Genomic DNA, 26853 nt, shown 5'->3' with positions numbered 1-26853 from the left:
TTACCTGCAACCTGTGTCATAGCCACTGTTTCCTGGGAGGTGGAGGACAGGGTTAGAGAAGCCCAACAGCCTGACCCTGGCGCAGGTCCCCGTGACCGCCTTTATGTCCCCGATTCAGTACGTTCCCAAGTCCTCCAGTGGGGACATTCCTCCTGCCTAGCATGCCACCCTGGTTCTGTGCGAACACTTTCTTTTTTGAAACGCAGATTCTGGTGGCCCACAATGGATAAAGATGTCCGGGAGTTTGTTGCAGCCTGTACGACGTGTGTAGTCATCGCATCAGCCACCTGCGGGATTTCTTCGTCCACTACCTGTTCCAAGCAGACCCTGGTCGCACATTGCTCTGGACTTCGTCACTGGTCTTCCAGCCTCAAGAGGTAACACCACCATCCTCACAGTTGATCACTTTTCCAAATCTGTTCACTTTATTGCCCTTCCCAAGCTTCCTACTGCCAAGGAGACAGCCAACCTACTTGTTCATGTCTTTCGGCTCCATGGTCTGCCCACAGACATAGTATCAGACAGAGGACCCCAATTTACATCCCAGGTATGGAAGTCGTTTTGTCACTCACTCGGGGCCACTGTGAGCCTGTCATCTGGTTTCCATCCTCAGACCAATGGCCAGGCCGAAAGGTCTAATCAGGATCTGGAAACTTCCCTGAGATGTGTGGCTGAGTCCAACCCCTCCTCCTGGAGTGACCATCTGGACTGGGTAGAATACGCTCACAACTCCCTTACCTCTTCTGCTTCAGGCTTATCACCTTTCGAATGCTCCCTAGGATATCAGCCGCCCCTGTTTCCAGCACAGGAGGTTTTTGTGCCATCGGTCCAGCTACACATCCGCCGCTGCCGACGGATTTGGAGGAAGGCTCGGACTGTGCTCCTTCGTGCTTCCGAACGTACCCGCCGCATGGCGGATCGTCATCGGACTCCTGGACCGCATTACGCACCTGGCCAAAAGGTTTGGTTATCAGCAAGGAACATTCCATTCCGTACTGATGCCAAGAAGTTGGCCCCCCGCTTTTTTGGTCCCTTTGAGGTTGAGCGGATCATTAATCCCACCGTGATCAAACTGAAACTCCCCAGTTCCATGAGAGTCCACCCTTCTTTCCATGTCTCCCAACTCAATCCTGTTTCCTCTAGTCCTCTCGTCCCTCCTGCCCGGCTTGTGGCGGGTCGTCCTGCCTATTCTGTCCGGTGTCTCCTGGATGTGCGGCGTCGGGGTCGTGGCTTCCAATTTCTGGTGGACTGGGACGGGTATGGTCCTGAGGAGCGTGCCTGGGTTCCGCACTCGTTTATTCTGGATGCTTCCCTGGTCCGGGATTTTCGTCATGCTCATCCGGAGAAATTTCGGTCGCCCAGTGGCTCCCGTGGAGGGGGGGGTACTGTTGTGGGTCCTGCTCTGACCTGTGCTGCAGTGGGTGTGCCTGTTTCCCTGGCAACCAAGTCCACACCAGGTCCTCTTCAGGAAATCAGCAGCAGCAAGATAAAAGGCCAGCTCAGTTCACCAGTCATCGCCTGATTGTTGTTTCATCAGTGGTAACAGCTCTCGGCCATTGCAGCATTTCTGCCTAAGGACTCAAACAGCTTGTCTAACAATTGTCTGTTCTGTCACCAGTGCATAATTCTTGCCTGCCTGCCCGTCAACCTGCCTGCCTGGCCACCTACCATTCTGTCCAGGAAAACAATAAACCCTTCCTAGTATCCACATCCAATCTGCACTTGGGTCCTTGTTTGTCCTACACTACAACAAAAACATAGAAGACCACAGAATAAGTCAGAGTACTGGAGATGGGAGGCAGAAGACCAAGAGGAATATGTGCTTCAGCATGATAGTAGAGGAGGACTAGCATGAACAGAATCACTGGAATTAACTTAAAGTGGAATAAACTGAATTGTAGAGGAATTAGTCAATTTGAATCAAAGTGGAAATATATCAGCAACTTACTTCAAAATTAAGTTTAATTCATAACTGTAATTTTCATTTATATTTAAGTGTTTACATGATCATTTTTCAGGGCTGCATGGTGGCATAGTGGTTAGCGCAATGGCCTCACAGCAAGGTCGCTAGTTTGATCCCTGGTTGTGGGGGAGGCACGAACAGTGGCCTTTCTGTGTGGAGTTTGCCCGTTCCCCTGTGTATGCGTGGGTTCTCTCCGTGTACTCCGGCGTCCTCCCACTGTCCAAAGACATGCGCTTGGTTAATTGGTGACCTGTCCAAGGTGTGCCCTGCCTCTCACCCAGAGACCGCTAGAATAGGCTCCAGCTTCCCCGCAACCCTTAATCACGTGGCACGGATAATAATTTTTCATCTCTTTAAAGTGAATTTAAATTTTATTCTGAATTAAAGAGGAATTAAATCTCTCAAGTGTAGCCATGTTGTCAATGAAGCAATTCTGAAATCGCTTTAGGGAAGGTATTTCCTTCCACTACAGATTTGTTTAATATGTGAATAACAGGACAAACAGAAGGACTCTAATGGAATGTAATCCAAAGTGACTTGGAGTAATGAGTCTCTGAGGTGACACAAAGCATTGAGCTTGGATATGCTAAGTACATTATACATAATACAGTTCATATTACAGGTTGGTGTCATCTCCAAAAATGTATGTCATGTTTCCTGGTTTTACAATGCAAAGAGGGAGCATGGGTAGAAAAAAACAAAGTAAATGCGTCTTATTGTACCCAAGTAGTATACATTTAAGTCACATTATGGACAAACTAACAGGTCTTATCAGATAAATATAACTGAAACCAGTCAAGTCATTTCAAATCGGTGTCATAACTCATTTAGATAAGATGGTAGATGTAGCAATGCCATTTGTAGTAGAGATGCTTGTCCAGTAACTGGAAAATTTAAATCTCTCTTCACGATCTGATATTGTGTCCTGGGGCAAGACGCTTCATCCACCCTCCTACCAGGTAATGCACTCTATACTCTGTGTCTTAACAAAAAGCTCGAGAAAGACCAGTCAGTGATCAGCTGAAAGTATTTTTGGATGCCAATAATATTCTATCAACTTATGGGTCTTGTATTATTACAGCTAAAAAAGTAATAAATGACATAACAGCTCACCATAAACTCCTGCTGAATATTATGCAAGATTTTCAAAATATACAAACTGAATGAGTCGTTTCCCTTTTTTGTGACGTCTCTAATGGTGTTCCCCAAGGTTGACCCTGGAACCTATTTATTTCCCGTTTAAATTAACAGTGTAAAGTTTGTTCAAAATGTATCACTTTGATACAAACAACGCTATCATAGGCCAAATCTGTTAAACAGGCTGTTCATCAAATGCGGTCTTCATTTAGCATGCATTATTGTGAAATTTAGTTTTCAAAACCTTAAACTGGTGCTAAATGCAGAAAAATCCACATTTATATTATTTCCTACTTTGATAGAATCATTGAGCAACATCAGAAGGTACGTCTTAGAGTGGCAAGTTAGGAGTAAATATCTAGGTTTTTGTATCGTGAGATGTTAACAATTAATGAACACATTGAAAAACTGGCACCTAACCTGAAACTGAAACTAGGTCTCTTTTTTAAAAAAAATCAAAACTTGTTTTTCTCTAACAATAAGAAAGCGACTGGTTTCCACAGCTTTTATGCCACTCCTTGACGATGGTGATGTATTGTGTATGAGGGCTGCCAACACAATCCTTCAATAATTAAACTCTCTAAACCACTGTGCATTTGCATTTATAAGTAGTTGTAACTTTCCAACTCACCACTGTGATCTGTACAACAAACATCCAAGAGAAACATAGTGGCTGATCTTGGCATGCAAACCTAGTATTGGTTTGATCCCTTCAGGTTTGGGAATATATTTACAAAGGATTGAATGCAGGTATGCACTTTTGCTCTTTTGTGACTTTTACAAACTGTCTGTCCCTCATGTGTGGACTGAGCTCAGGAAAAGAGGTTTTAGGTTTTCTGCTCCATCAGACTGGAACAAACTACTAAATGACCTGGAGCTGTCGGATCTTGTTACATTTGATACTTTTAACTGCCTCTTGCACGAAAAACAATGTGAGAGCATTGGAAATGCTCACGTTTCTATCAGGTTATTCTTATATGCTGATTACATGTGTTTGAGTATTGTATTAAAATTTGATGGTTTTAATAATGAAATGTACTAAAGGCCTCTTGAGAAAGACATTATGATTTTATGGTTTCTTAACATTTTGTGTTCGGGTTAGGGTTGGTAAGAACGTTGTGATTTTTATCAACAAAAGTCCTATATAAATTAATATTTTTTAACAGGTTAAATAAGGTTATAACAACAACAACAACAATAATAATAATAATAATAATAATAATAATAATAATAATAATAATAATAATAATAACAATAATGTTAACAATAGTAATGAATGAATGTTTGGTGATGCTCGGAGAGGCTGTTCACACAAACCAGCTGCTGTATTTACAACAAGGCAGTTGTACTTATAACATGTAGAAATCGGATTCCACCGTTATTAAAATCTGTTTGAGTAGAATTGGTTCATTAGGACCACCAGGATGCTGCTCACAAAGACTAATCCTGGTCTTAAAAAATTAAATGACATATTGGTCATGATGCTACTTTATACGTCACGAAAGAGGACATTGCTTTTTGAATGTCAACCCACAGAAGCAGGCAAGGTTTTAATCAATATTATGACGCTTGCATGCTGACATGCATTATTGAGTGCATAGAATCCAGAAGTATAAAGTAAGTCGGCCCACTTTCCCCCACAGGCACTTTGAAGTACTTATTTCCTTGGCTTTATTTCTGAAGTCCTTTGGTTATGTTATGTCCTTGTTGTATACAGTTTATGTTAAAGGTTGGACAAGTTATTTTTAAGAGACTTTATTGATGAACAGGTTCAAAACATTCACACCACTTTCATAAGCAATCTTACAGAAGTCCATCTCTATTTCATGGAAAAGCATTTTTAATGTGACAATACAAAAGAATCGAACTTCGTTACCAAGCTAACAAGCTGATTAAACTGAAGAGTTCTGTCGTTATAAATAATTTTACTTTAAAAGTAATTGCATATTTTGATAAAGTTTCCAAACATTGTATGAAAAAACTGTATCCAAGCCAGTGCTTCTTTCTTGATGGTAATGCAAAGTTAGCTAGCTTAACTGGTTAGCTAGTTACCAGCAAATATCCCTATATTTTCTGCTGCAAAGCTTACCCTGTGAGTTCAAAGATTGTACACAGCTTGTTGTTGGTCAAACTTAAGGCATTCACACACGGGGACAGGCGCGATGACCGATGTTACAACTTAATAACACCATGTTCACAGTGAAGCGAAGCATGGTGGAAGCAGCACTTTGTGAATTTTTGCAAAAGAAGCTGGAGCACTTTTGTAAAAAGTCATGGCAGGTCAAGCTCATACAGACATATTCTAACAGACTTGCTGCTGTAGCTGCTGCAAAGAATTGTTATAATAATAATGCATTTTATTTAATAGCGCCTTTCAAGTCACTCAAGGACACTGCACAATAAAAAACAGATGAACAAATGTGTTTTGAGGATGGATTTGATTGTAGGTACTTTGGGAATGGGAACAATGATGTGCATACTATTTTTCCTGTTTTTTGTTTTTTACATTTTGTTTCTTTTAACTCCAGTATCTATCTTAAGAAAATCATAAGAAAAATAATAAAGAAAGTTAAATTACAAGTTTAAATGAAAATAAATCAACACTGACGATTAGCAATGGACTGATACATTAAAGTTATGTTGCTGCTATCAATAAAGGGAAAAAAAACTGAAGTCCTGACTAACTTTTGGCGTTTTCTTCTTCAATTCATGCACAAACTTTTTACTTTCCAGCCCAAGACAAAAAAATTACATGAAAATTAACATCTGTACAAACCATAAGCTGTCTGCAGTGAAGAAAAGCAACACCCTAGGTCTATTTCTTGTGATTTTATATTTTATTCAGTGAATGCGGATAGTGGGAGGGGTGGTACTTATGTTGCCCACAAGTTTCTGCCAGTGTTGTAGTTACAGTGCTTTCATTTTACTCTGATCATTTCTACTAATCCCCATCTTCTGTGAGCTGGTGATTTGTTTGATTACTATTGGCAACATAAGCTATGGGTTCTTCCTCTGTTGGCTCCAAAGGAGACTAGACATTATGGAGACGCACCCCTCATTTAGTGGTACGAAATTTCAATAAATTTACCCTGCCTCCTAAGGCCATATTTTCAGCAGCATAATACAAAAGATAAGATAAGATAAGATAAGATAAGACTTTATTTCTACAACACTATGAAAATTTAAATGTCTTTTTTTTTCTTTTTCTTTCTTTTAATCTACTCAAAATACCTTAAAGCATCTTTAAAGCATAGGCATCAGGGTCTCTGGCCCCATTTAATGAATACCCCCAGATCTCAAGACAGAAGAAATATTAAAAAACAGATCAAATCCAGACTACTAGAAATAATCCAATATGAAATGTTTGCCGAAACACACAAGTAAACTGCCTTTTAGGTTTTTCCTAGGTAGCATCTGCTTCACTTTACCTGGTACCAGGCTGAGTGCGTGGCAATGCTGCAGCAGATGGAGAGAAAGCTCACACAAAACATCCAGAAGCAATTCAGTTGTGCTACAGATATTACAATGCTTTGTTAGTTTTAATTTTATTTTCTGTTAAAAAGACTCAAGTGAGGCCAAGTGCTGGAGAAAGTTGTGTTCTGTTGATGCAGAGACTAAATGATGGGGACTATTTTATCTGCATCCTTCTTTCTAAGCAGTAGTGGACGGATGAAGAAAAAGAGAATATTATAAGAACTAAAAAAAAAGGAGCAGAAAATTGGAGGTTTGAGTTGGTAAATTGTGACTTTATTTTCATTTTTGATCAATTTATGGAATGAGATGCGTTAGGTTAGTTTTGTGCATTAAAGTCACACTGTGTAACTTGTCAAACATAAAGTTTGCATTCCTGACTTGTTTATGGCAAAGTGACATTAAATCTTTACATATCTGGAGTGGTCGTTAGACAGCAACGTCCTGAGGCTGAGAAACTGCCTTGCCTTACACACAGCATTACACACTAGTAATACAACTAGTAGATATCAACCTGCCATTTTGAATCTGCACTGTAGCTGATTCAGCAAAGAAAGCCAAAAAGATGTTATCAAAGGATGAGAGGAAAAGAAAGAGAGAAAATGGACAGAGCAAGAGATAAGACAAGAGTTAAGATAAGTATGTCTTTTACTGTCTGGAAAGAGCGCACAGTGCAGGTAGGATGCAAGATGGACGCCACATTAGACGTCATTAGAGGGTGCAACACTGAAATATCTGCCAAAGTTCCATCGTGCCTCTTATAGATATAATCCTGAAGGTTTATACCCTGGGTACTAATTCATCTCTGTGTTTGCAGTACATTCATAATATTTTTGGTTTAATTCAGTTTTACATAATGCCAGCTTAGTTAACAATGCATTAATGTTAATTTCAGAATTAATATTTGTCTTCAAGCTGAGTTGAAGAGCCACTGTTATGAAACTTCAGTGTCTAACCCCTAAGGTACTGTGCAGTGTTGCTATGCTGGGCTGTGCTGTCTTATGTGCAATACTGTCTACTTGGTGACAGAAGTCCAGGAGCTTGGCCTGTGGAAAAGAATTTCCCCTTTGGGGACAATAAAGTAAGTAAGTTGTAGATGATAAAATGTGGTTGGCATGAAGATGTAATTTCAACATGTCTAAGAATTCATAAAAGTATTAAAATTATGTGACTGACTGTATGCCGTCATACCACAATATTGATTAATGAAAATTTATAGCCTATTGTGCTGCAATCTATATCAAGTTCTGGGGGTTTATAGTTTTGTTCTCTGCTAAGGCACAACATTTTTACTCCTTGAGGATGCGAAGATTTTACATTCCCAAGCTCTGATGTGTTATACATACATACATACATACACACATATATGTATATCTATCTATCTATCTCTCTCTCTCTCTCTCTCTCTCTCTCTCTCTCTCTCTCTCTATCTATATATATATATATATATATATATATATATATATATATATATATATATATATATATATATATGTATATATATATGTATATATATATATATATATATGTATATATATATGTATATATATATGTATATTTATATACATTTATAGTCTATTCATCTCTGTGTGAGTACATATACACACATTTATATTTGCAATGTTACAGTATGTTATGTGTATTAAAGTCACACTATGTAACATTCCGGATGGATGCAAATGATTACTTTTAGGATCCAGTGTCCGTATGGTACTTGGGTAAAATGTATTCATCGGTCTGCCGGTGCAGGTCTGAATATTCCTACAGCACATCGTTGAGGGCAGCAATGAGAGCAAATGGTTACTGTGAACTGTCAGAGATGATGCATTTGGCCTTATGCTGTCAATATGTGGTGGAGATGTTTGACAGAGAGGTCAATTGTCTCCCTATGATGCTCTGGGCTGACTTCCTGTTTCTCTTCATGGCCTTTTTGTTAACCTTTTAACAGCTGGAGTATCATACCAAAATGTCAGAGGTGAGGACACTTTCCATAAAACATCTGCAGAAGGACAAAAGCAGTTCCTAAATTCAGTGTGTGTGTGTGTGTGTGTGTGTGTGTGTGTGTGTGTGTGTGTGTGTGTTGGGGGGTTGTTTTAATTGGTTGGTTGTTTTAATAAAAGTTAATTAATGCAACTGGAATTTAATCGCTTGGCTCAATACTGAAGATGAAGAGGCTGGTATTAAATTAAGGCACATCAGTCACAACTCAATCAAAATAATAACAAATTTCTCATTAATAAACCGATTAAAGCAATGCAAGGTTAGATTTTAATTACAGTGGCAATCAAGCCAAATAAGCAAGCTGATCTAAAATTGAAAAAAAAGAACACATTATCAAGAACACTATCAGTTCTACACCATGAGCAGCAGCTGTCAACTATAAAGCTTAGTGTTACACTGCTGCAGGTCAGGGGGGAAAAAAATAGCCAACATCTCTAAATCATCTCCTTTTATAAGCTTTTCATCAAACCTTTAACTCCTCCTCCTTGCTTTGCCTGCAAGGTTAAAGTTAACCCTTTCCTCATCACTGGTTCTCACAACAGATGCTGATAGATGAAAAGCACGAGGCATTACATGACAACATGTTGAAAACACCACAGAGTATTCGGGGCACTGTGTTGAAATCCCTCTTACCTGCTTCCTGTCTGTCTCCATAATGCATCACCATAACAAAGAAAAAGGGCAGAAAAAGATTTTTGAAATCACTCTTCTTTGTTCATCCAGCAGCAGATTTAAGAATAACATGATTCAGTGCGACAGTTCTCTGTGCATTCAGAGTCAATGAGTCAGTGACGTTTTGGGCTTTTTTCTGGATAACTACTTGGGAGTGAAATCGCCTCAGAAAGCAAAATGATTATTTTGAACACACATCACTGGATTGTACCTAGCGCTTCTGACTGGTTCCTTTTGCAAGTCTTTTTATATTAAATGTGTTTTGGGCAACCTGCTGAGCATTGGATCATGGAGTACAAAGCCAATTGGAGCAGAAAAGGCCACTCCACCAGGGAGACTTCAACCAGGAACACAGCCAGCACACTGACACTAAATGTATACTTTGCATGAAATGGATTAAATGATCCGTATGTTTAATTCAAGTAGAAATATTTGAAGGTACTACAGTACTCGTGGACATGATTAAACACGTGTAAAAACCAGGTTATGTCATGTCAGCATCCTTCTTCTACATTTATTTTTAATTTGGAAAAACAATGAAATGTATTCAAATGAAGACATTTATTTTTAGGCTTTTCATATTAAAACAGAGGAAAAGGGACAATGATGTTGGCCCATGGGCACAGTTTATGTTTTCCTTTGAGGACAAAACACATTTTCAGCCGTCAAAATGCATCTCATGTTAGGACTATGAGTCATTTCACAGCATTTTGCTCCTCTTGATTTAACTTCTCGGGCTAAATTCAGTAAAGCATTTCTAAAAATGGTAAAAGTTACTTAATTTATAATTATTTTGCTGACATTATTTCCAGCTAAGTTCCTTGAAAAAAACTTGTAATTCAGGAAAATGAAGAATGCTTTTGATGAAACTATATATATATATATATATATATATATATATATATATATATATATATATATATATATATATATATATATATATATATATGTATATGTATATGTATATATATATATATATATATATATATATATATATATATATATATATATATATATATATATGTATATATAATTGTGAAAAGAAGTTCAAGAGCATATATATATATATATATATATATATATATATATATATATATATATATTATATATATATATATATATATATATATATATATATATATATATATATATATATATATATATATATATATACGCATATATATGTATGTGTGTGTGTGTGTGTGTGTGTGTGTGTGTAAGCAGATATAGGAGAGATGACAGATTCTGAACAATACAAAAGGCTGCTGTTATAGTGTACTGAGCATTTGCCATGTGAAATACATATTAATAAATTGCAATTATGTTACTTATCAGCTAAATATGCTACCTAATTTTATTAAAATTATTTTGGGCATTTTATGTTAATATGATTTCTGAGGAGGATGATTGGATGATTGGTCTGCTCATCTTACTTATGAAATGAAAATTACAGGAAATGCTTCCAGTTAACATGAAAATACCCAGATTTGTTTCACATTGTTCTTTTTCCGAGAACTGTCCCATATTGTAGTTCACGGTCATAAATATCATTGCCCATATGAAAGAAAAACCATGACGTCTTCAGGATATGAACCACACTCCTGACAGCTGACATAACGCATTGCCTCGCGAGACTAACTAAAGGCAAACCTCGTCGTGTGACCGTCTCGTGACTGTAGCGGAAGAGCTGTTTTCCGAGCGACAACAACATACAGAGAAAACAGACGTTTAAAGCTTCTCAAACCTATCATTTCATTTATTATCCCACCTTTTACCGGCACATTAATGGACCGACCTGTGCGAGCATCTTTAGACGCCTCCACTGAGCCTCCTCCGTATTTCAGAGGGTGAGAACAACTGGTTAACTGGTTAGGTAGCAACCTTTTAGCGAGCTAGACGGTTGTTGTCATAACCAGAGTCCTGATAAATGTAGAACATGCGCATCAAATACTTTTAATAGACTATTTAATATGGCATAATCCTGCACAACAACAGTAATCATGGCCTAGGGACCTACTTTATTTGGACCAGAATACGCCTTTTACTCAGTAAACAGTAGCATCACTGTCTTGGTGTGTTTCTGTTGATGAATGAACTTTTACTCCACAGCAACGAAGGCTCCTTGGTTTCAGCCCTGAAGACACTGCTGTTCTTCACTATACTGATGGTCACGCTACCCATTGGACTCTACTTCCTATCAAAGGCATACATCTTTGAGGGTAGAGTCTGTTTTTTCCCTTTTAAAAAAATGAAACAAAACAAAAAAAACTTTTTTTTTTTTTTTTTTTTTTTTTTTGTGTGTGTGTGTTAACTGAATTAAAGCCCTCCAGTGTTATTGTTGTTTCACACATTTAGATGAATTGGATATTTCCACAATTTGCTCTCTCTTCCTTTTTTTCAAACAGATTTTTCTTTATTTTTTGGTGGGTTCAAAAGACATACCTTAATAATATACAGTAATAATCATACCCCTAGCAATATGGTAGACCAAACACATTTACTCTTGATAGCAGCAGCCTTGGCCCAGGGCTTTAATTCAGCCTCTAAATGTAATTAATAAAATAGTTTAAGATTTTGTTTTCATTCAAATGGTTCAAATTCTTATATGACTGAACATTAAGGTCTGGCAGAACTGATGGGACATCCTGAGAGGTCCTGTGTGTTGGCCTGACTTAGTGGAAGTAATTTAACTGCATTGGCACAAGAACTTATTTTATCACATGTTAGGGCTGTGACCATATGCTTTTGTCTTGATTCGATTCCGATTTTTTTGGATGTCCTTTTCAATTTAATTTGCGATTCTTACAATTCTTTGATGTAGACTAAAAACCAAAAAAATGTATCAACATTTTTTTTTTTTTTTGCTCGTCATTTTTCTTGATTTCAATTTGGAAAAAACAACACAGTAGTCTGACCATCATTTTGCTGCTATAATGCCCAAGACGACAAGTAAAAAAAAGATCAATAAAAATAAAAATAAAAAGACAAAAATTTTATAATAGATTTTTTTTTATTTATTTGAAAAAAAGAAATAAATTTTTTTTAACAAAAAAATCTGTTTTAAAATTGTGAAGCAAAAAAAAATCCAGATTTTCAATTTTTCGATTAGATTTTCCCACCCTTATCACATTTAATGATACATTTTTTTTTAGAAGTTTGTTTTGTTTTTAACATGGGACTTTCATTTATTCAACATATTTTTATTATAATTTAGAGGAATAGATAATGATAAATAGATAAATAATGGCAACATAATATGATAGCTAACATCGATGTCAGAGAAGTTGTGTGGGAATATTATAGCATAATAAATAATGAATACCCTCAGAAAAGCTCTAGACTATGGAGGAAGTTTCTGTTGGAATATTAACTAAATGTCTAAAAAAAAAAGATTTTCACTGAATAAAACAGATCAGAAGCTGCAAAACCATCAACATCTGCAAAGCAAATACTGATGTGTGGTCTGAACTCTTGCTTATACTCATCTTGGCTTAAATATAGGTATATTTTTGTTAATTTATTCTTAAGTATGCATGTTATATTTACATTACCAAATGAAAAGGCCCAGCTGCTTTTAAACCCTGGACAACATCTTGAAACCATCTCTTCTCAGGCCATAACTGTGTTTTAAGACCCATTTATGCTCCTTTATGTACATAATAGATACGTCTGTTTCAAGCGTTGTCATATGTGATCGCCCTTCATATTTCCACGTTTCTTTTACTTTGCCTTTGTTGTTAAGTCAGTTTATCTACTGAGGATTGGGGAGTGCTGAGTTCAGAGTTCACGTCTGCATTCTGACGTGAGTTTCAGGCACCGTTGGTGGTGGTAATTCTCCGTTGTTTGCAACCACCCAACACACTCACACAGCCGTTCATCAAACGCTCCCACCATCTTTACAGGGCTGTGATGATTAGAATACAGTCCAGCAGATGGACAAAATATAGTCCAGAGATAGTATGCTGATTATTTATATATTTTCTCTGTTGCATCTAAGGAAGTACAAAACTTAATTAGGTATATAAAATGTCACATTGAATTTCAGAATTAAAATAAACATTTAGTGACTGTTTTATCTACGTTGCCTGTGTGCGCTGAAGCACATATTCACTCCATCTGCGGTGCATTTGAACAAAACACAGTTATATCAAGAGTATCCCCAGTCAGTCAGAAATGTAGATGCTCAGCAATTCCACTGACAAGGTTACGTGCACTTTACATGCATCTGAATTCACTTTGCATTTACTGTCCTGTAATAATCAGTTGATGATTGAATTTAAAAAATAATTTATTAAATTAATAACTTCAATGTTGACACAAATAAGTAGGGAAATATAAGTCCTTGTTTTAAATACCAAAGCAATCAGTCTTAAGTCATCAGTCTGGGGGGGGGGACTTTGTCTGTCAGTGTACCGAAAGAGGGGGGGGGGGGGGAATACTGTAGAATTGTGAAATTACACAGATAAAGAATTGTTCTCCTCCTCATGCACTTTACTTGCAGAACACAACAATTTTTTGTTGAAGTTGCAGAATAAATTTGTAAAATAATGTAAATGTAAATAAATGTATGTGAAAAGTACAGAGGCAATCCAAAAGGATTGTACTGAAAACACGCAAGCTAAAGATGTCTGGCTTAGTAGTTCACATCAGTTTCGTACAGTTATTCCCAAATGATAGGAAGCAATCGAAATGATCAATTTCAAGAATGAACAAACAAAAAAAAAAACCAACTCCCACTTATTTCCCAAATTCTCACTGCTATTCTGAGAATCCATGGTTTTCCAGCAGCTTCAGACTTCCTGGTTCTTCCCATGTGAGACACACAAGCTTCTTACACGCAGAATTCTGATTAATCCTGAAATAGTCTTCCTTCCCCCTCGTGCATCTTAGGTTTTATGTTCTGAAAGATGCGTGAAATTTCACTCGACAACAATGACACTTTACAATTTTTGACGCTAATTTCGCCTCATGTCATCATCGTCAACCCTCCTCTCCTCCTCTTCCCAGGTTCGATGAAGATGTCGAGCTCTGACAGCTACTTCTATGCAGCCATTGTTGCAGTGCTCGCAGTGCATGTGGTTTTGGCGTTGTTTGTTTATGTGGCCTGGAACGAAGGCACGCCTAAAGGCAAGGGCAAACATGATTAAGGCATGCCCTTATCAGCTACTGAGACCAGCGGAGATGGACAGATGCGGGCAGGGATCCACGGGCCCCCTCTCATGGGCATCAACACTCAACACGGCACCATCTTCAAACCAGACAGTCGGGGTATCTGGTTTGGGCTCAGGCTTTAGCCCAAAGCCATAGCAGGAAGTTAATATATTTTCATTAGCGGGGATGGATGGTTGTGTTTTCTTGCCAGCCCCAGCAGGCCCACTTTTTCATCCTTTTATTTTCCTTCTTTTCTGAAATGTTACTTTTGTTGACTAGACGGCTTCTTTTTTTTCTTTAAGAAGCTTTGTCTTGAGCTGCCAAGTGCTGTAAGTCCCTTCACATTTGTCATGTTGGAAAACATCTTGGGTTCTGACTGATGTGTGCACACACTGTATAATGTATAATGTGTCCATGTTGTAAGTTAGAATCCAGAATGCAGAGCTGTCCTCAATCTTTCATTCAGTATTTTGGAACAAAATGTCTTCCCTTTAAAACAAACTCATTGCTCTATCAGTCAAAGTGTGTTTCACCTCTCATTGATGTGTTTGTGTGCTGTAGTATAGTGACATTGTGAAACTTTGATTTATAAATGGTTTTTATTTAAATTATCCTTTTGTACTGAAGGTGTTTGGCGATTTGAGAATGTAGATGACGATAACGGTGTAATGCAAATAAAACTGCTGAATGATTCAAGTAAACTGGTAAAAAATTTTGTCATTTAACAAATTTCAACATCTTTTTTCATTCTGTCATTAAAGCACATTTTTCTAACATTGTGATCATGCACAAAAAAAAGCTGCATCAATTATTTCTGTTTATTCTAAACCATTTTTTTAAAAATGAATTGGGGAACAAAATATGTTTTATTTCTAATCCTTTCTTAGGGAACAACCGGAGTGGAACGATTGGCCCACAGCATACGTGTGAATGTTTAGTGTTGGGAAAGTCGGTGGATTAAAATCTTATCTTCGAGAAGACCCTATGATTAAAATCTTGGATGAACTTTATTTGGGTCTGCGCGTGATGAACAAACTGTATCACACACGAGGTCCTGACTTCCCCCACCGTCTGTTGTGTAAGCCACGCTCAACCAAAATGTGTGCACACAAATCAAACATTAAGTATAGCCTTTGCTTGTGTTTATCCCACAAGCACATTTACATGTCACAACAATAACACTCCTGATAGTTGTTCATCCAACACTGATGTCTTTTTTTTTTTTTTTTTAAAGAGTGATTTAAGACTTTTCATTCTCTTATAAACTGGAAGGAGGCAGAAAACGTTTAAATAGTTTATATAATAATATAAATTTACTACCACACATGATCAACTGAATTTCTCCATGCCGCCTGAAAGACTGCAGTGAAAAGAATTGATTAAATCACCATAACAGCACAAGCTTTCTTTGGAGGTTCTGCGAGATACTGTTTTGACTTTTGCAGGGAGTTGGAGCTGTCACATGGTGGCAGCAAACAGCCAGCCTGTTCCCACAACACAATAAAGAGGCTAAGATAAGAACTGACAGATGCAAGGCCGTAATGACGTTTTCTGCCTCAGAAAGCATGTCAGCAGCTGACTTTTGTTCATTTCCCTGCCATGCTGCCTGAGTCTCCTCTTACCACGCTCTATTCTGCCGACTCTGTGAGTTGGAGCCGTGCAGCCTGCATTGATTTTAACAAGCATGGTGTTAGTGATGAGGTGACAGGCCTGGAAGCAGGCTGACTGATTCAGTCAGCAGACATCAGAAGCCCCCCCACCCCCCACCCTTTCCCTTTGGCTGATAGTTCATACGCTAAAGTCTTGCAGCAGCATGGTCTTGGTGCAAGGGCAGGCTTGGCTTCTGGCTCTTTGTCATTTATCAGACATTCACAGGTTGGGTGCATAGTGTCAGCGTGATGGAAAACATTCCCAAGAGTGCAGATACTTGAGTCAGAGACTCAGAAAGAGACAACCGCTGAAGTTTATTCTGTTTATCCTGTACTGCAGTCCTCATCTGGTGCTGAGTCTTTCTGTTCAAATTCAAGCAATGTTCTGCAAAGCATTAAATGACTCATGATCATGTAATATCCAGCAGTCAGTTAAAGATTTACTAGGAACGACTACTGAAAAGTTGTCTGTCACTCATGAATCCTTTGCCCAGCAGATGGAGCTCCAAGAGGAGGTACTTTGAGCTGTGTGACAGTGTGAAGATAGAAGCAAAGGAAGATGGCAGTAGAGTACTGTGTAAACTGGTGGAGAAGCATCTGCACCACAAAGATCCAGAATACAGCAATACTGAGGTGTTACTTATCATATATGCATACTTCTATGAAAATCAGAGATCATTCTAGTTATAAATGTTTTGTTTAGGGTGTTGCTGCACAATCTCTACCTTCTGAATTTTCATTGAAGTGTGGATTATGACAAAAGAAATCTGTAGGCCTTAAAAAAGGTATCACTTGTGATTCCAACATGTGGTTTGGAGATCAACAAGTTCACTCATATTAAATCCATAATTGTACAACGTTGCGTAGCTTTCACACTGTTCACCTCAGCACATTCAGTCCAAGAAGACAAAGAGTGTAAAAAAAAAAGAAAAAAAAAAAAAAGAATCTTAAATAACCTTAAAATGTCACATTAAACTGCTTGTGCTGATGTTAAAGTGCTACTTCTACAGGCAGATTTTATCTGTATGTCAGTCAGGCCAGAAAATTCTTTTGCCGTAACTTTCACGCAAAATAACAGCTGGCAAACAAACATGCAGACAAAGATGAGAGGTATTTCAGAATTATGAGCCCTGGACAGATTAATCAGGGAGGCCACGCTGCAGTAACAGCAGACATATCAAGAGCAGTTTCAAGATATCTTTCAGGGGAGAGAAATCACTGGGGATGCTTTGATGCCTCGGGAACTGAGAAGCTTCCTGTCACTCATTCAACCAAGAATTAGGTGTGATAACAGAGAATTTCGCAAAGATAACGTAGAACCGTTTGCTTGTGACATGTTGATATGATGAACTGTTGATATAAGAATGCTCAAAATTCACCAAGGAGAGGCTCAGAGTGGTGAGAGAGAGATGTGTCATTTTACAGTCAATCACATCAGAAGGGTGTATGCAAGAGAAAACTCATTTTACCTGAAGGAAACCTGCAAGAAAAACACTAAATGTACTTTATATGTATAATTCTGACATGCTGATTTGTTTTTGTTTTTACCTGTTATTACACGATTGTGATAAGTTACCTTACATCACTCTGTGAGAAGTGTGTTTATGTTGAGCATCAAAAGACACATAAAAATTTTCAGAGCTTTGATTTGCAGTATCATCAATTCTAATTGTGAAACCCCAAAATGGATCATAATGAGCCATACTTGATGCCCATCAGACACTTGGGCTCATGTCACAGATTATGAATCATAGTTCATTGATATAAGCCGCATATCTAAAAAAAAAAAAAAAAAAAAGTGCAAATCAACAAAAGCTTCTGATTAAACTTAAAAGAGTTCATTTTAAAGCTCTCGATTAAAGCATAAATCATATCTCTTAATCTGTCATCATTTCAAAAACACATTGAACTTTCTTCTCAAAGATGACCACTTTATTGTACTGAAAAAAAAGAAAGTTTCATTTGTGGCCTTTCTTTTAAACTGATTTATGATGCTATATATTAGAAATAACACTTTTGGCTGTTCAGTCAGGTTGAAATGGTATTTGTTTTTCTTGATGACACATGCAGGATGTGCAGAATAATATGTCTGGCTCGACAACACACAAAAGTCCAGTCTATATGCCCAGACTATAGTCAATTAAAGACAGAGTCTGAAAATAAAAAGCTTTTACATAGCAAGACAATCCATTTCACTTTTCCCTTGACACAGCAAGCATTGACAGGAAGTTTCAAGCATGCCATTCCAAAGACATGAGGGTGCTCCCTCATCCTAAACAAGCTATTTCAAGGTTTTCATACCAGAGGTGTCTGTGTGCTTTGCTTTCCTGGAAGAGATGAGTGCAACACCTGCATATGTGAGACACATATGGTTAAACAGAGCAAAATGCAAATGACTCAAACTCCATCTGACAGGTTTCTATACCAGACATTAGGTGATAATGTCGGATTAAATACAGGAGCTGAAGGCATCACTGCACATTTGAGCTACAGTATCTTCACTATTCCTGAGCTGACCTTGAGTTATCTGTTTCAGGAATATTAAATAACAGCTGCAACATGTCTACCTTTTAAAATGGTTCTCCTTCTCCCCTTAAAGAGTCGAGGGGGGTTTAAACAAATTGCTCGTTGTGCAAACTTAAGACAGGTTTATTTCAAGCAGTTCAACAAACATGGCCGTCACCAAGTGCCTTACAGGAAACAAACACAAATACACAAATGAACAAGGATAAACCAAAAATGTGCTTACAATTATGCTCTTGATGGCTGTCAGAAAAATAAAAACAAAAAAAAAAAAAAGACAGCACAAATGCTGGAACTTCTGACACCAGTGCAATTTCTTTGGAGGCACGATCTGGATTTAGTAACAGTTATTCCAGTGTCCAACTTGTTGTCACGTATTGCACAACTCATCACTTCAAGTCTAAGCAAGTGAACTATGCTTGATGATGACCTCAACACAGTTAAAGGAAGATAAATTTAACTATTCACCCTATCTCATTTCTTTAACTGAGCTCAGGTCAGTACTGAACATGTCCCTGCATTGGATTTCCAGAAAATTTCACACATTTAAAGAATAGAAGACAAGCTCAATGTAAACCTGAGCAGACCTTTTACTGAGCAGTGGAAAGATTCATACCATACACAAGCCATGATTCAGAAACTACCAATACGAATCAACCTTTAATGATAAATATTATGTTTCACAATTTTTGTACTGTAAAGAAATATGCTGGAGTTCTGAAGTGAAAGCCAAAAAGTTCCAAGTAAAGGAAAATAGGTCAGGATAAAAGGAAAGTTCTTCAGATTTATTTTTTGTACCCATCTCTCTTTTCATGTTACAGTACACTTGCATCTTCTTTGAAATGTTACTCCCCTCTTCATTGGAATGAGTCAAACCTGAGCCATCTAATAGAGGGGGGTCAGTTCAGAATGTTTGATGACTTCCAAACAACATGTGATCCCCTCACAATTTAAGAGACCTCCAAGAAACATAAAACTCCCCCACCACCCTTATATGTTCAGATCATCTATTCTTGTCTTGTTGCCGCTGTGCTTGGCACCGTGACCGGGCCTTGCCTGTGTGGGCGACCCAGGAGCTGATCCCGTTCCCTTCTTTCCTTTCAGATCAAATTCCTCCGGCTTGCTGCTGCTCCTTTCCACCGCCAAGTTGTCCTTATTCTGTTTGTAAGCTGCCTTGCTATGGTAGGGATGGAAGGAGGAGTCTGTCCCCTCAGACAGAGGGGTGAGGTTGTAGCTGGGTACAGGTGGATAGGCAGGCTGGACCTGGCGGTGCCCTTGGAAGAAGTCATCATAGCTTGGCACCAGTGGCACTGCAACCACGCTGGGCTCTTTGGAGATATTCTCAGGGGCCAGCTGATTCCTCCTGAAGGTGATACCCTGGCGGCACTTGGTAAAGCCCAAGTGATAGACCTCGATGAGGTTGAGGAGCAAAGACACACTGGCCACTCCGAGCATGAAGATGATGAAAATAGTTTTCTCTGTGGGGCGGGATATGTAGCAGTTCACCACATTGGTACATGGTGGTCTGTCACATGTATACATGGGCTTCAGCTCAAAACCATACAACAGGTACTGAGCCACAATAAAGCCCACCTCAAAGAGTGTCTTAAAGATCACATTGAAGACATATGTGCGCAAGAGCTCCCCCTGCAGACGCACCCGTCCTTTATCGTCCCTTATGAGAGCTTTCTTCTGCTTAGCATTCATAATGAGGGCCTGCTTGTCTGAGTGATGTTCCTTGTCTTTCGCTCTCTCTTTCTGCTTTTCCTCCATACGTACCAGATGGAGGATGTGTCCCAGGTAGATTAAGGTGGGTGTTGACACAAAGATAATCTGCAGCACCCAGAAGCGGACGTGGGAGATGGGGAAGGTAATGTCGTAGCATACATTCTCACAACCAGGCTGTTTGGTGTCGCAGATGAAGCCCGACTGCTCGTCGCCCCACACCTTCTCTGTTGCAGCGCTCAGGATCAGGATGCGAAAGATGAACAAGACAGTGAGCCACACCTTCCCCACTACGGTGGAGTGCTCCTGAGCTTTTTCTAGGAGCTTTCCCAGCAGGTTCCAGTCCCCCATTGCTGTGTGACGTCAGATCTTTGACTGAGGACACATTGAAAAAGAGTTTTAAAAAAAAACTATCTTTGGAGTTTAATAAACAGAGAATTTATAAAATTAAAATGAAAGGCTAAAATAAGCTTCATTGTCCCTGATGACTACAATATAGAAAGTCTTACCAAGTCAAATGGAGCCCAGAACCAATGAGTCTTTTAGGAGCCAAGCAGCTAACCGAGTGTTCAACTGAGGGAGTCAGAGGCAGCTGAGCAGGTAGTGGTCTTATCCACATGGATGCAGACAGGATTATATTTACTTTAGGAGGGTATATATTTGGCAAGTGTGGACAGGGACAAGGCAGGTTCTAGTATGATTCTACTGCTCCTGGCCTTCACGACCCAAACCATGGCAACATGAGCCACACGGGGTGAAATTAAACACTAGGAGGATGTGGCAAAAGAACAAATCAGTAACAGTTGAGTAATGCAGCTACTGTTCACTCCTGTCACAGATGATGTTATAAATATATTCCGCCTCTGATGGATTTACTGTATAGCAGCAGGGCTGGAAATTCAAGGTACGCTTCTGTGTGGGAGAACAAATTGTAACCACAGATCTGATGTCTTTGGAGCCAAATACAACAAATCATTCAAATGTTTTAACAACTATGGGTTGGGTGGTTGTTTTAAACAAGGGGGGCTTTCAGTGTGGAAACCCCTCACATTTTGTGATTGTATATAAGTAGAGAAAATAATATTCCCCACAAAATTAAGAAGAGATTATCCAAAGATTATGAAGACAGATGCAGCTTGTGTTCCTTCCTAACAGATGTAAACACTACAGCTACTGGCTACATCAGCCTGACTGAAACTTCTCAAATAAGTTCCATTGTCCACAAAGTTTTCAAATAAAAATGAAACACTCACATTTTCTTGAGGGATCCACTTTGTCAACTTATACATCCTCTGTGGTGTAGTTCTGTACCTCTCGGAGGGTCCATGAGGCCGTCCCGCTCAGCAGACAGGCCTCAGTGCAACGCTAATCTCAGGGCCCAAAGCAATGCCCTTGAATGGACAGGAAAAGTGGACTCCTGCTAGCAACAAACTCAGTTCCACACCGACTAACCCACAAATTCAGTCTTCAAGGTTCAACTCAGGCAGAAATCTGGATCCTGGATAAGGGCCCTCGGTTCTTCCACAGACCACAACACACAAACACAGACACACACACACGCACAAAAAAAAAAAACCCTTGGACACACTCAACCATGTCAAACCTGCCTTCCGTCAACCCCCTTCCCCTCCTCCCTTCCTTCCTACCCCCCATGGTTAAATTTGGCACAGCTGAGACTCTCTAATGTAAACTACAGAAGCTCATCTCCTCGGCTGCTACAATGAGCGACAGGGCAGCCAGCCAATGATGTTGTCTGTTAAGCCTGTCTGGCCACAAGTGCCTCTGGGGTCTAAATATAGCATAAGGGCCCATCTCCTATCATTAAAAGGAAGGAAAATGGGAGGGGGTTGGTATGATTTGGTGACATGCAGCCAATGGCGTCCTCAAATTGGGGACAAATTTTATTGACGGAAACTCGAGATTATATAGAAACTACCAAATTGTGTCCTTTAGGATAACTGGGAATACTAATGATGATGATGATGATAAATACCTTCAAATAAAATCAAATTATCCAGTACTTTATTTATTTACATTATATAATGTACACAGTATTTAGTTTGAACCCATATTATATCTGGATTGTATACCTGAATGTAAACTGATTTATTTGCATTTATGCACATGGTTTTTGTTTGTTTTATAACACGCAGAAGAAGGCCGCCAACTTCATGATCAAGCAGCAAACATCTACCAGTGTTACTGGAGATTAAATTTTCAGAACCAAAGAAATGTGGAATAGCACTACACAGGCTCATTTTAAAGCATGCAAGTGCAGATTTATGGACAATGGTAAATCTCTGATAAAAAGTGGTCGACCTCAAAGGTTTATCTGAACCCATTCAAAGTTTTTTTTTTCTTCAAGAAAAGAAGCAGCAGCTGCGATGATGTAAGTAATGTTCACAAAGAAAAGACATAAGATGTATGAACAGTACTTGGAACTGAAAAATGAAGACGACCCTGTAAACAAGCAAATGTTTTTGTCATTTTTTTGTCATTGGTTTACGATTCATCATTCAGAGCACAAAAACAAACTTAAAATAACATATTGTTACAGTTCAGTAAATTGTAACATTTTGTTTAGAGAAAACATCCATCTTCATGCACTGCAGTTTAGCACAATATGAGCCTCGCAGCTGGGACAGTATTTTAAACATTGGTTTTCTAACATAAATCATTTTATTTTGTTTCTCCAAGCACTGTCCTATCAGACATAACCATTGTGAGTGCATAAAACTTTAGCTTCATAAATAAATGTACAACAAAATCTGACCACAATGCTTTTTCTTTTGTTTTAAAAACCAACAGGAAGTGGGGTGGGGAGATTTTCTCACCTCAATAACAAAGAATGTGTTACTTAATACTGATTACTAGATCTGAAAATAAGGAAGTGATCCAGCCAAGGGGATGGGAGGAGAAGGACAGTGGTACATAATGAAATTCTGTTGTTGAGTAACCAGAGAAAGACTCAGAGCTCCTTGAGTCCCCGATTCCTGTAATGCAAAGAGGGAAAAAAAAATGTAGGAAAAAGGAGGCTGAGGACAGGGATGGTTTTGAGAACTCAAAAACAGGGGAATTTGACATGCACATATAGATAAGTATGCACTATTTGTTGTTTGGGTGATCTTTGTTCTTTAATTTTATTTGCAATTACTATAATTAAATGCTTTTCCCTTCTGCAGTTGTACTACCTTTCATTTAAATAAATATGAAATGTGGTAGAAATTTTGTGGTAGAAAAGAAACACCAAACTAAAGTAACGAGCAGTTCTTCTTAACCAGCATTTCAACTACCTCTATAATCTTTTTCTAAAGGACTATAACTGATGTTTATGTACATGTATGTTTATATGTATGTATACATGTTCTCCATTTTTCCGTTTTAGCTTTTTGTGCCTTGCCAATTTCAATCATTTAGACAGACAAAACTATGCATAAATATTAACTACAAATCACCATCATTATTATGAATATTTTTCTGTTTTCATTTGTTTGTTTTAAAATGTAATATAATTCTACATGAACCCCTACATGATTCATGTGCAAACAGATATAAAAAAAACAGAGCTGGTTTCCAAGCAAGCTCTACAATGCAAACTTTTTGCAACACCTATTGTAGATTTATGTGTCCTGGACTTCATTTCCCCTTTTCACAGCTCGTAGATAAAACTATGTTGGCAGTAATTTGGAACTTTGAAGCACACAAATCTACCACACCTGCAAGATTTCAACAACTGCACTCTTTGAAAGTACGTTGTCATGCTGAAAATATGCAACCTTTACAAAAACAAAAGCTTTGTTTAGCCAAAACAGTTTTTTCTGCATGTTGTCAACTAACTTCTCATATTGTGCAGAACTGAATATAGTATGGCAAAAGCTTTAAAAAAAACCCAACTAAATAGTCAAATCAAGGCAAGCTTGGTCACACCACCATTAGCTATTTGGCATTTACAGTGAATGAGCTGAAGCATGTAAAATATGGAGGTTTTCAAACCTTTGCCAAAAGCTCTATAGACTAAAAATAGATAGATAAAAATAGCTATAATTGATAAGAAATTGACTTTATGATATATAAATAAAAAGACAAAACACAGTCACCAATCCAAAATACAGTGTAAGCATCATTAATGCAGAATGTACACCATGGATGGGTGTGATTAAAGTTCATTAGTCTAGAGGACGTCTTAGCAAGCAGAACACCTTTCACCCTTCTCAGTCGGGCTCTTTTTGGTCACAGCAAACTTTGACTTGAGAGAATGATCTGCTATCAGCTGATTGATTTCATTTTGCCTATAAGATGACAACCTTTGACTTATCCAGGCTGCTTTAGACTCATCGTCTGAGCCACCAACGCACCGTTTGCAAGCCCTGCCTATGAGGTACACCACCTCGGCCAGGTTGAGCAGCACACACACCCCAGATACAGCCAGCATGAACACAGTAAATATGGTCTTTTCTGTTGGCCTGGAGACAAAACAATCCACTGTGTTGGGGCATGGATATGAGTCACATTTCACCAAACGCACCATCTTAAAGTCAGGATAGATCAAGTAGAAGATGTAAAGAAATGCCACCTCAAAGATGATTCTGAAGATGATACTAATCATGTATGTCCACCACAGAGCTCCTGTGATCTGAAATTTCTGGTTTTTAATGTGTTCCAGCTCTTTAGGACTGCCGCGGCCTGTCCTCTTCATGATCTTCTTGTCGATGTGTCGTCGGTGGGCCACGTGCATAGCCACCAGTAGTGCGGGGGTGGAGACCAGGATGAGCTGGAGCGCCCATAACCTGATGTGCGAGATGGGGAAGAACTGGTCGTAGCAAACACTGTTGCAGCCGGGCTGCTGGGTATTGCAGGTGAAGCCAGACTTCTCATCCCCCCAAACGCTTTCTGCAGCAACCACCAAGACCAGGATACGGAAGATGAAGATTACAGAGAGCCAAATGCGTCCTATACCAGTTGAGTGCCTGTTTACGCCGCTGATCACGGCATAAAAGGACCCCCAGTTCATCTTCGACTCCAGGTCTGAAAAAAGGACAAAACCAAAAAGCAAGCATAAACATCAAATTAAAATACATCTCAGACGTATTACTCCATCATTTTAATCAAATTTGTCAACCCTAACCTTTGGAAGCCGAAAAAAAAAAAAATCTTTCAATATTGTTTTCCTACTTAAAGTTTCATATGTGAAAATGACTTACCAAGTTAAACAATCTACAACCTGTGAACATCATAAACTCTCCCTGTTAATTTTAATAAAAATCTGTCTGATTTAACAGTTTTTAGAGCTTTACCAGGCTCAGCCGGCGGTGCAAGCGGCGAAAGCAGCGCCAGGTCCAAAGATGACCATCTTGAGGTGTGGCCTGAGCATCAAGCTGGATTTGTAAGGAACAAACAAGAAATGCCAAGTAGGCTGCTGGCTGTATAAAAGCATGGGCGATGGCCTACCGCCATGCTCCGTCACAAGACGCAAGAAATCGAAGCCAATTGCGAAACATTCGCAGAACCACGTGATTTGCTTACTCTGTATTAATACTGTACTCCCAAGACTGAACTACAGCCAAGCAGCAGACAGACAGACAGGCAACATCTGGAAAAGTTCTCCTGGAAAACATAAAACCTTGAATCCTAGTTTTTCTTTTTAAAATTCTTACCACTGAAAAATCTCTATAGTTTAAGAAAATTCAGTTTAAATATCTTTCCCCCCCTCTTTGTTTTATATTAAATAATACATGTCATCTATAAAAGGTGATGGTTATGTGACCCAGCAGCATGTCAAATATTTGTACAGTCAAGGCATAGGGGCACATCCTCCACCACACACATCAAATCTAACCCCTATTCACACTAAATGTTAGTATAAAAAAAGAATGAAGAGGATAGAGCATGTATTTTACCTTCAGCTGTGGTGGTACACAAAAATGTGTACAAAATTGGAAGAAAATGAATAAAATATTGTGCTTTTTAGCAAGCCAAAGGGCTGGATTGAGAACACCACGCGTTAGGAAAATGCAAATCATTCCTCCGCCACTAGCCACTGCCCTGCACCGTAGCAGTCATATGCTCTTATATAAACTATTTACATACAATGGCGCCCTTTATTGGGCTGCAACAAGACTCTTTAGAATTCAGATCAAATGCCTCGATTTCCGCCTACCCCGGGCAAAAGAAGGAATCTGTGTGGACACAAAAGGCCTCAGCCTGCCACATTATTTATTGTGCTTGGCAGGACAGGGAAGTGAAGGAAGCTTTTGACCTGAACCACTGCCATTGAGTCACTAACAGGTTGGCAAATGCATCTTAAGAAATACACAGCTGTTCAAATATTGTAAGGTTTATTTAAATGTTACTCTGCTCAAATGTTAGAGTTTTTCTGTAAACACATAAATTTGAATGCTGCTTTTCTATAGAGTATGCCACTAAATGCAAATACTCACTTTGACACAGCATGTAAACAGTTTTTTATGTACATTACCTTCTTTATTGCTCAAATTGTCATCAATAGATTAACAAGCTGGGGAAATTGATGAAGCATATTGGCAAATAGGTTAAAAGTAATTT

General features: G+C 38.6%; 3 protein-coding genes across 9 annotated transcripts in view; 1 reads left to right on the top strand and 2 right to left on the bottom strand.

Annotated features, from left to right (window-relative positions):
* The window catches only part of LOC306763088 (gap junction alpha-3 protein-like), a 50437-nt gene extending 28557 nt beyond the window's left edge, over nt 1-21880 (bottom strand). For 2 of the 6 annotated variants that reach the window (XR_013771516.1, XR_013771517.1), the window contains exons 1-3: nt 21546-21880; nt 18794-20667; nt 18346-18393 (exon numbers count right to left, since the gene is read on the bottom strand). Coding sequence is in view for 1 of the 6 variants with exons in the window: in XM_079249774.1 (XP_079105900.1) it covers nt 19558-20643 (1086 nt within the window). In the remaining 5 variants the exon portion in view is untranslated. The other 4 variants (XR_013771513.1, XR_013771514.1, XR_013771515.1 and 1 more) reach the window with 4 other exon arrangements.
* Nucleotides 10913-15065, top strand: vma21 (vacuolar ATPase assembly factor VMA21). The gene is made up of 3 exons (XM_079250220.1): nt 10913-11091; nt 11354-11463; nt 14252-15065. The coding sequence occupies exons 1-3, from the start codon at nt 11030-11032 to the stop codon at nt 14389-14391; spliced, it is 312 nt and encodes a 103-aa protein (XP_079106346.1). The 5' UTR covers nt 10913-11029; the 3' UTR covers nt 14392-15065.
* Nucleotides 21881-22387: 507 nt separating the features above from the next.
* On the bottom strand, nt 22388-26328 carry LOC306763145 (gap junction beta-1 protein-like). 2 transcript variants are annotated; one of them, XM_079249864.1, is made up of 2 exons: nt 26190-26328; nt 22388-25317 (listed from the first exon to the last, which is right to left on the bottom strand). In XM_079249864.1, exon 2 carries the CDS (start codon nt 25301-25303, stop codon nt 24476-24478), a length of 828 nt encoding a protein of 275 aa, XP_079105990.1. In that variant the 5' UTR covers nt 25304-25317; nt 26190-26328; the 3' UTR covers nt 22388-24475. The 2 variants fall into 2 exon arrangements, with proteins under 2 accessions (XP_079105990.1, XP_079105989.1); XM_079249863.1 differs by lacking the exon at nt 26190-26328 and adding an exon at nt 25587-25678.
* Nucleotides 26329-26853: the final 525 nt, after the last annotated feature.

The sequence above is a fragment of the Telmatherina bonti genome (assembly GCF_933228915.1).
Source record: "Telmatherina bonti genome assembly, chromosome: 12".
Taxonomy (NCBI): domain Eukaryota; kingdom Metazoa; phylum Chordata; class Actinopteri; order Atheriniformes; family Telmatherinidae; genus Telmatherina; species Telmatherina bonti.
The sequence above is the reverse complement of the archived record's forward strand: the minus strand, read 5'-3'. Positions and strand labels throughout refer to the sequence as shown.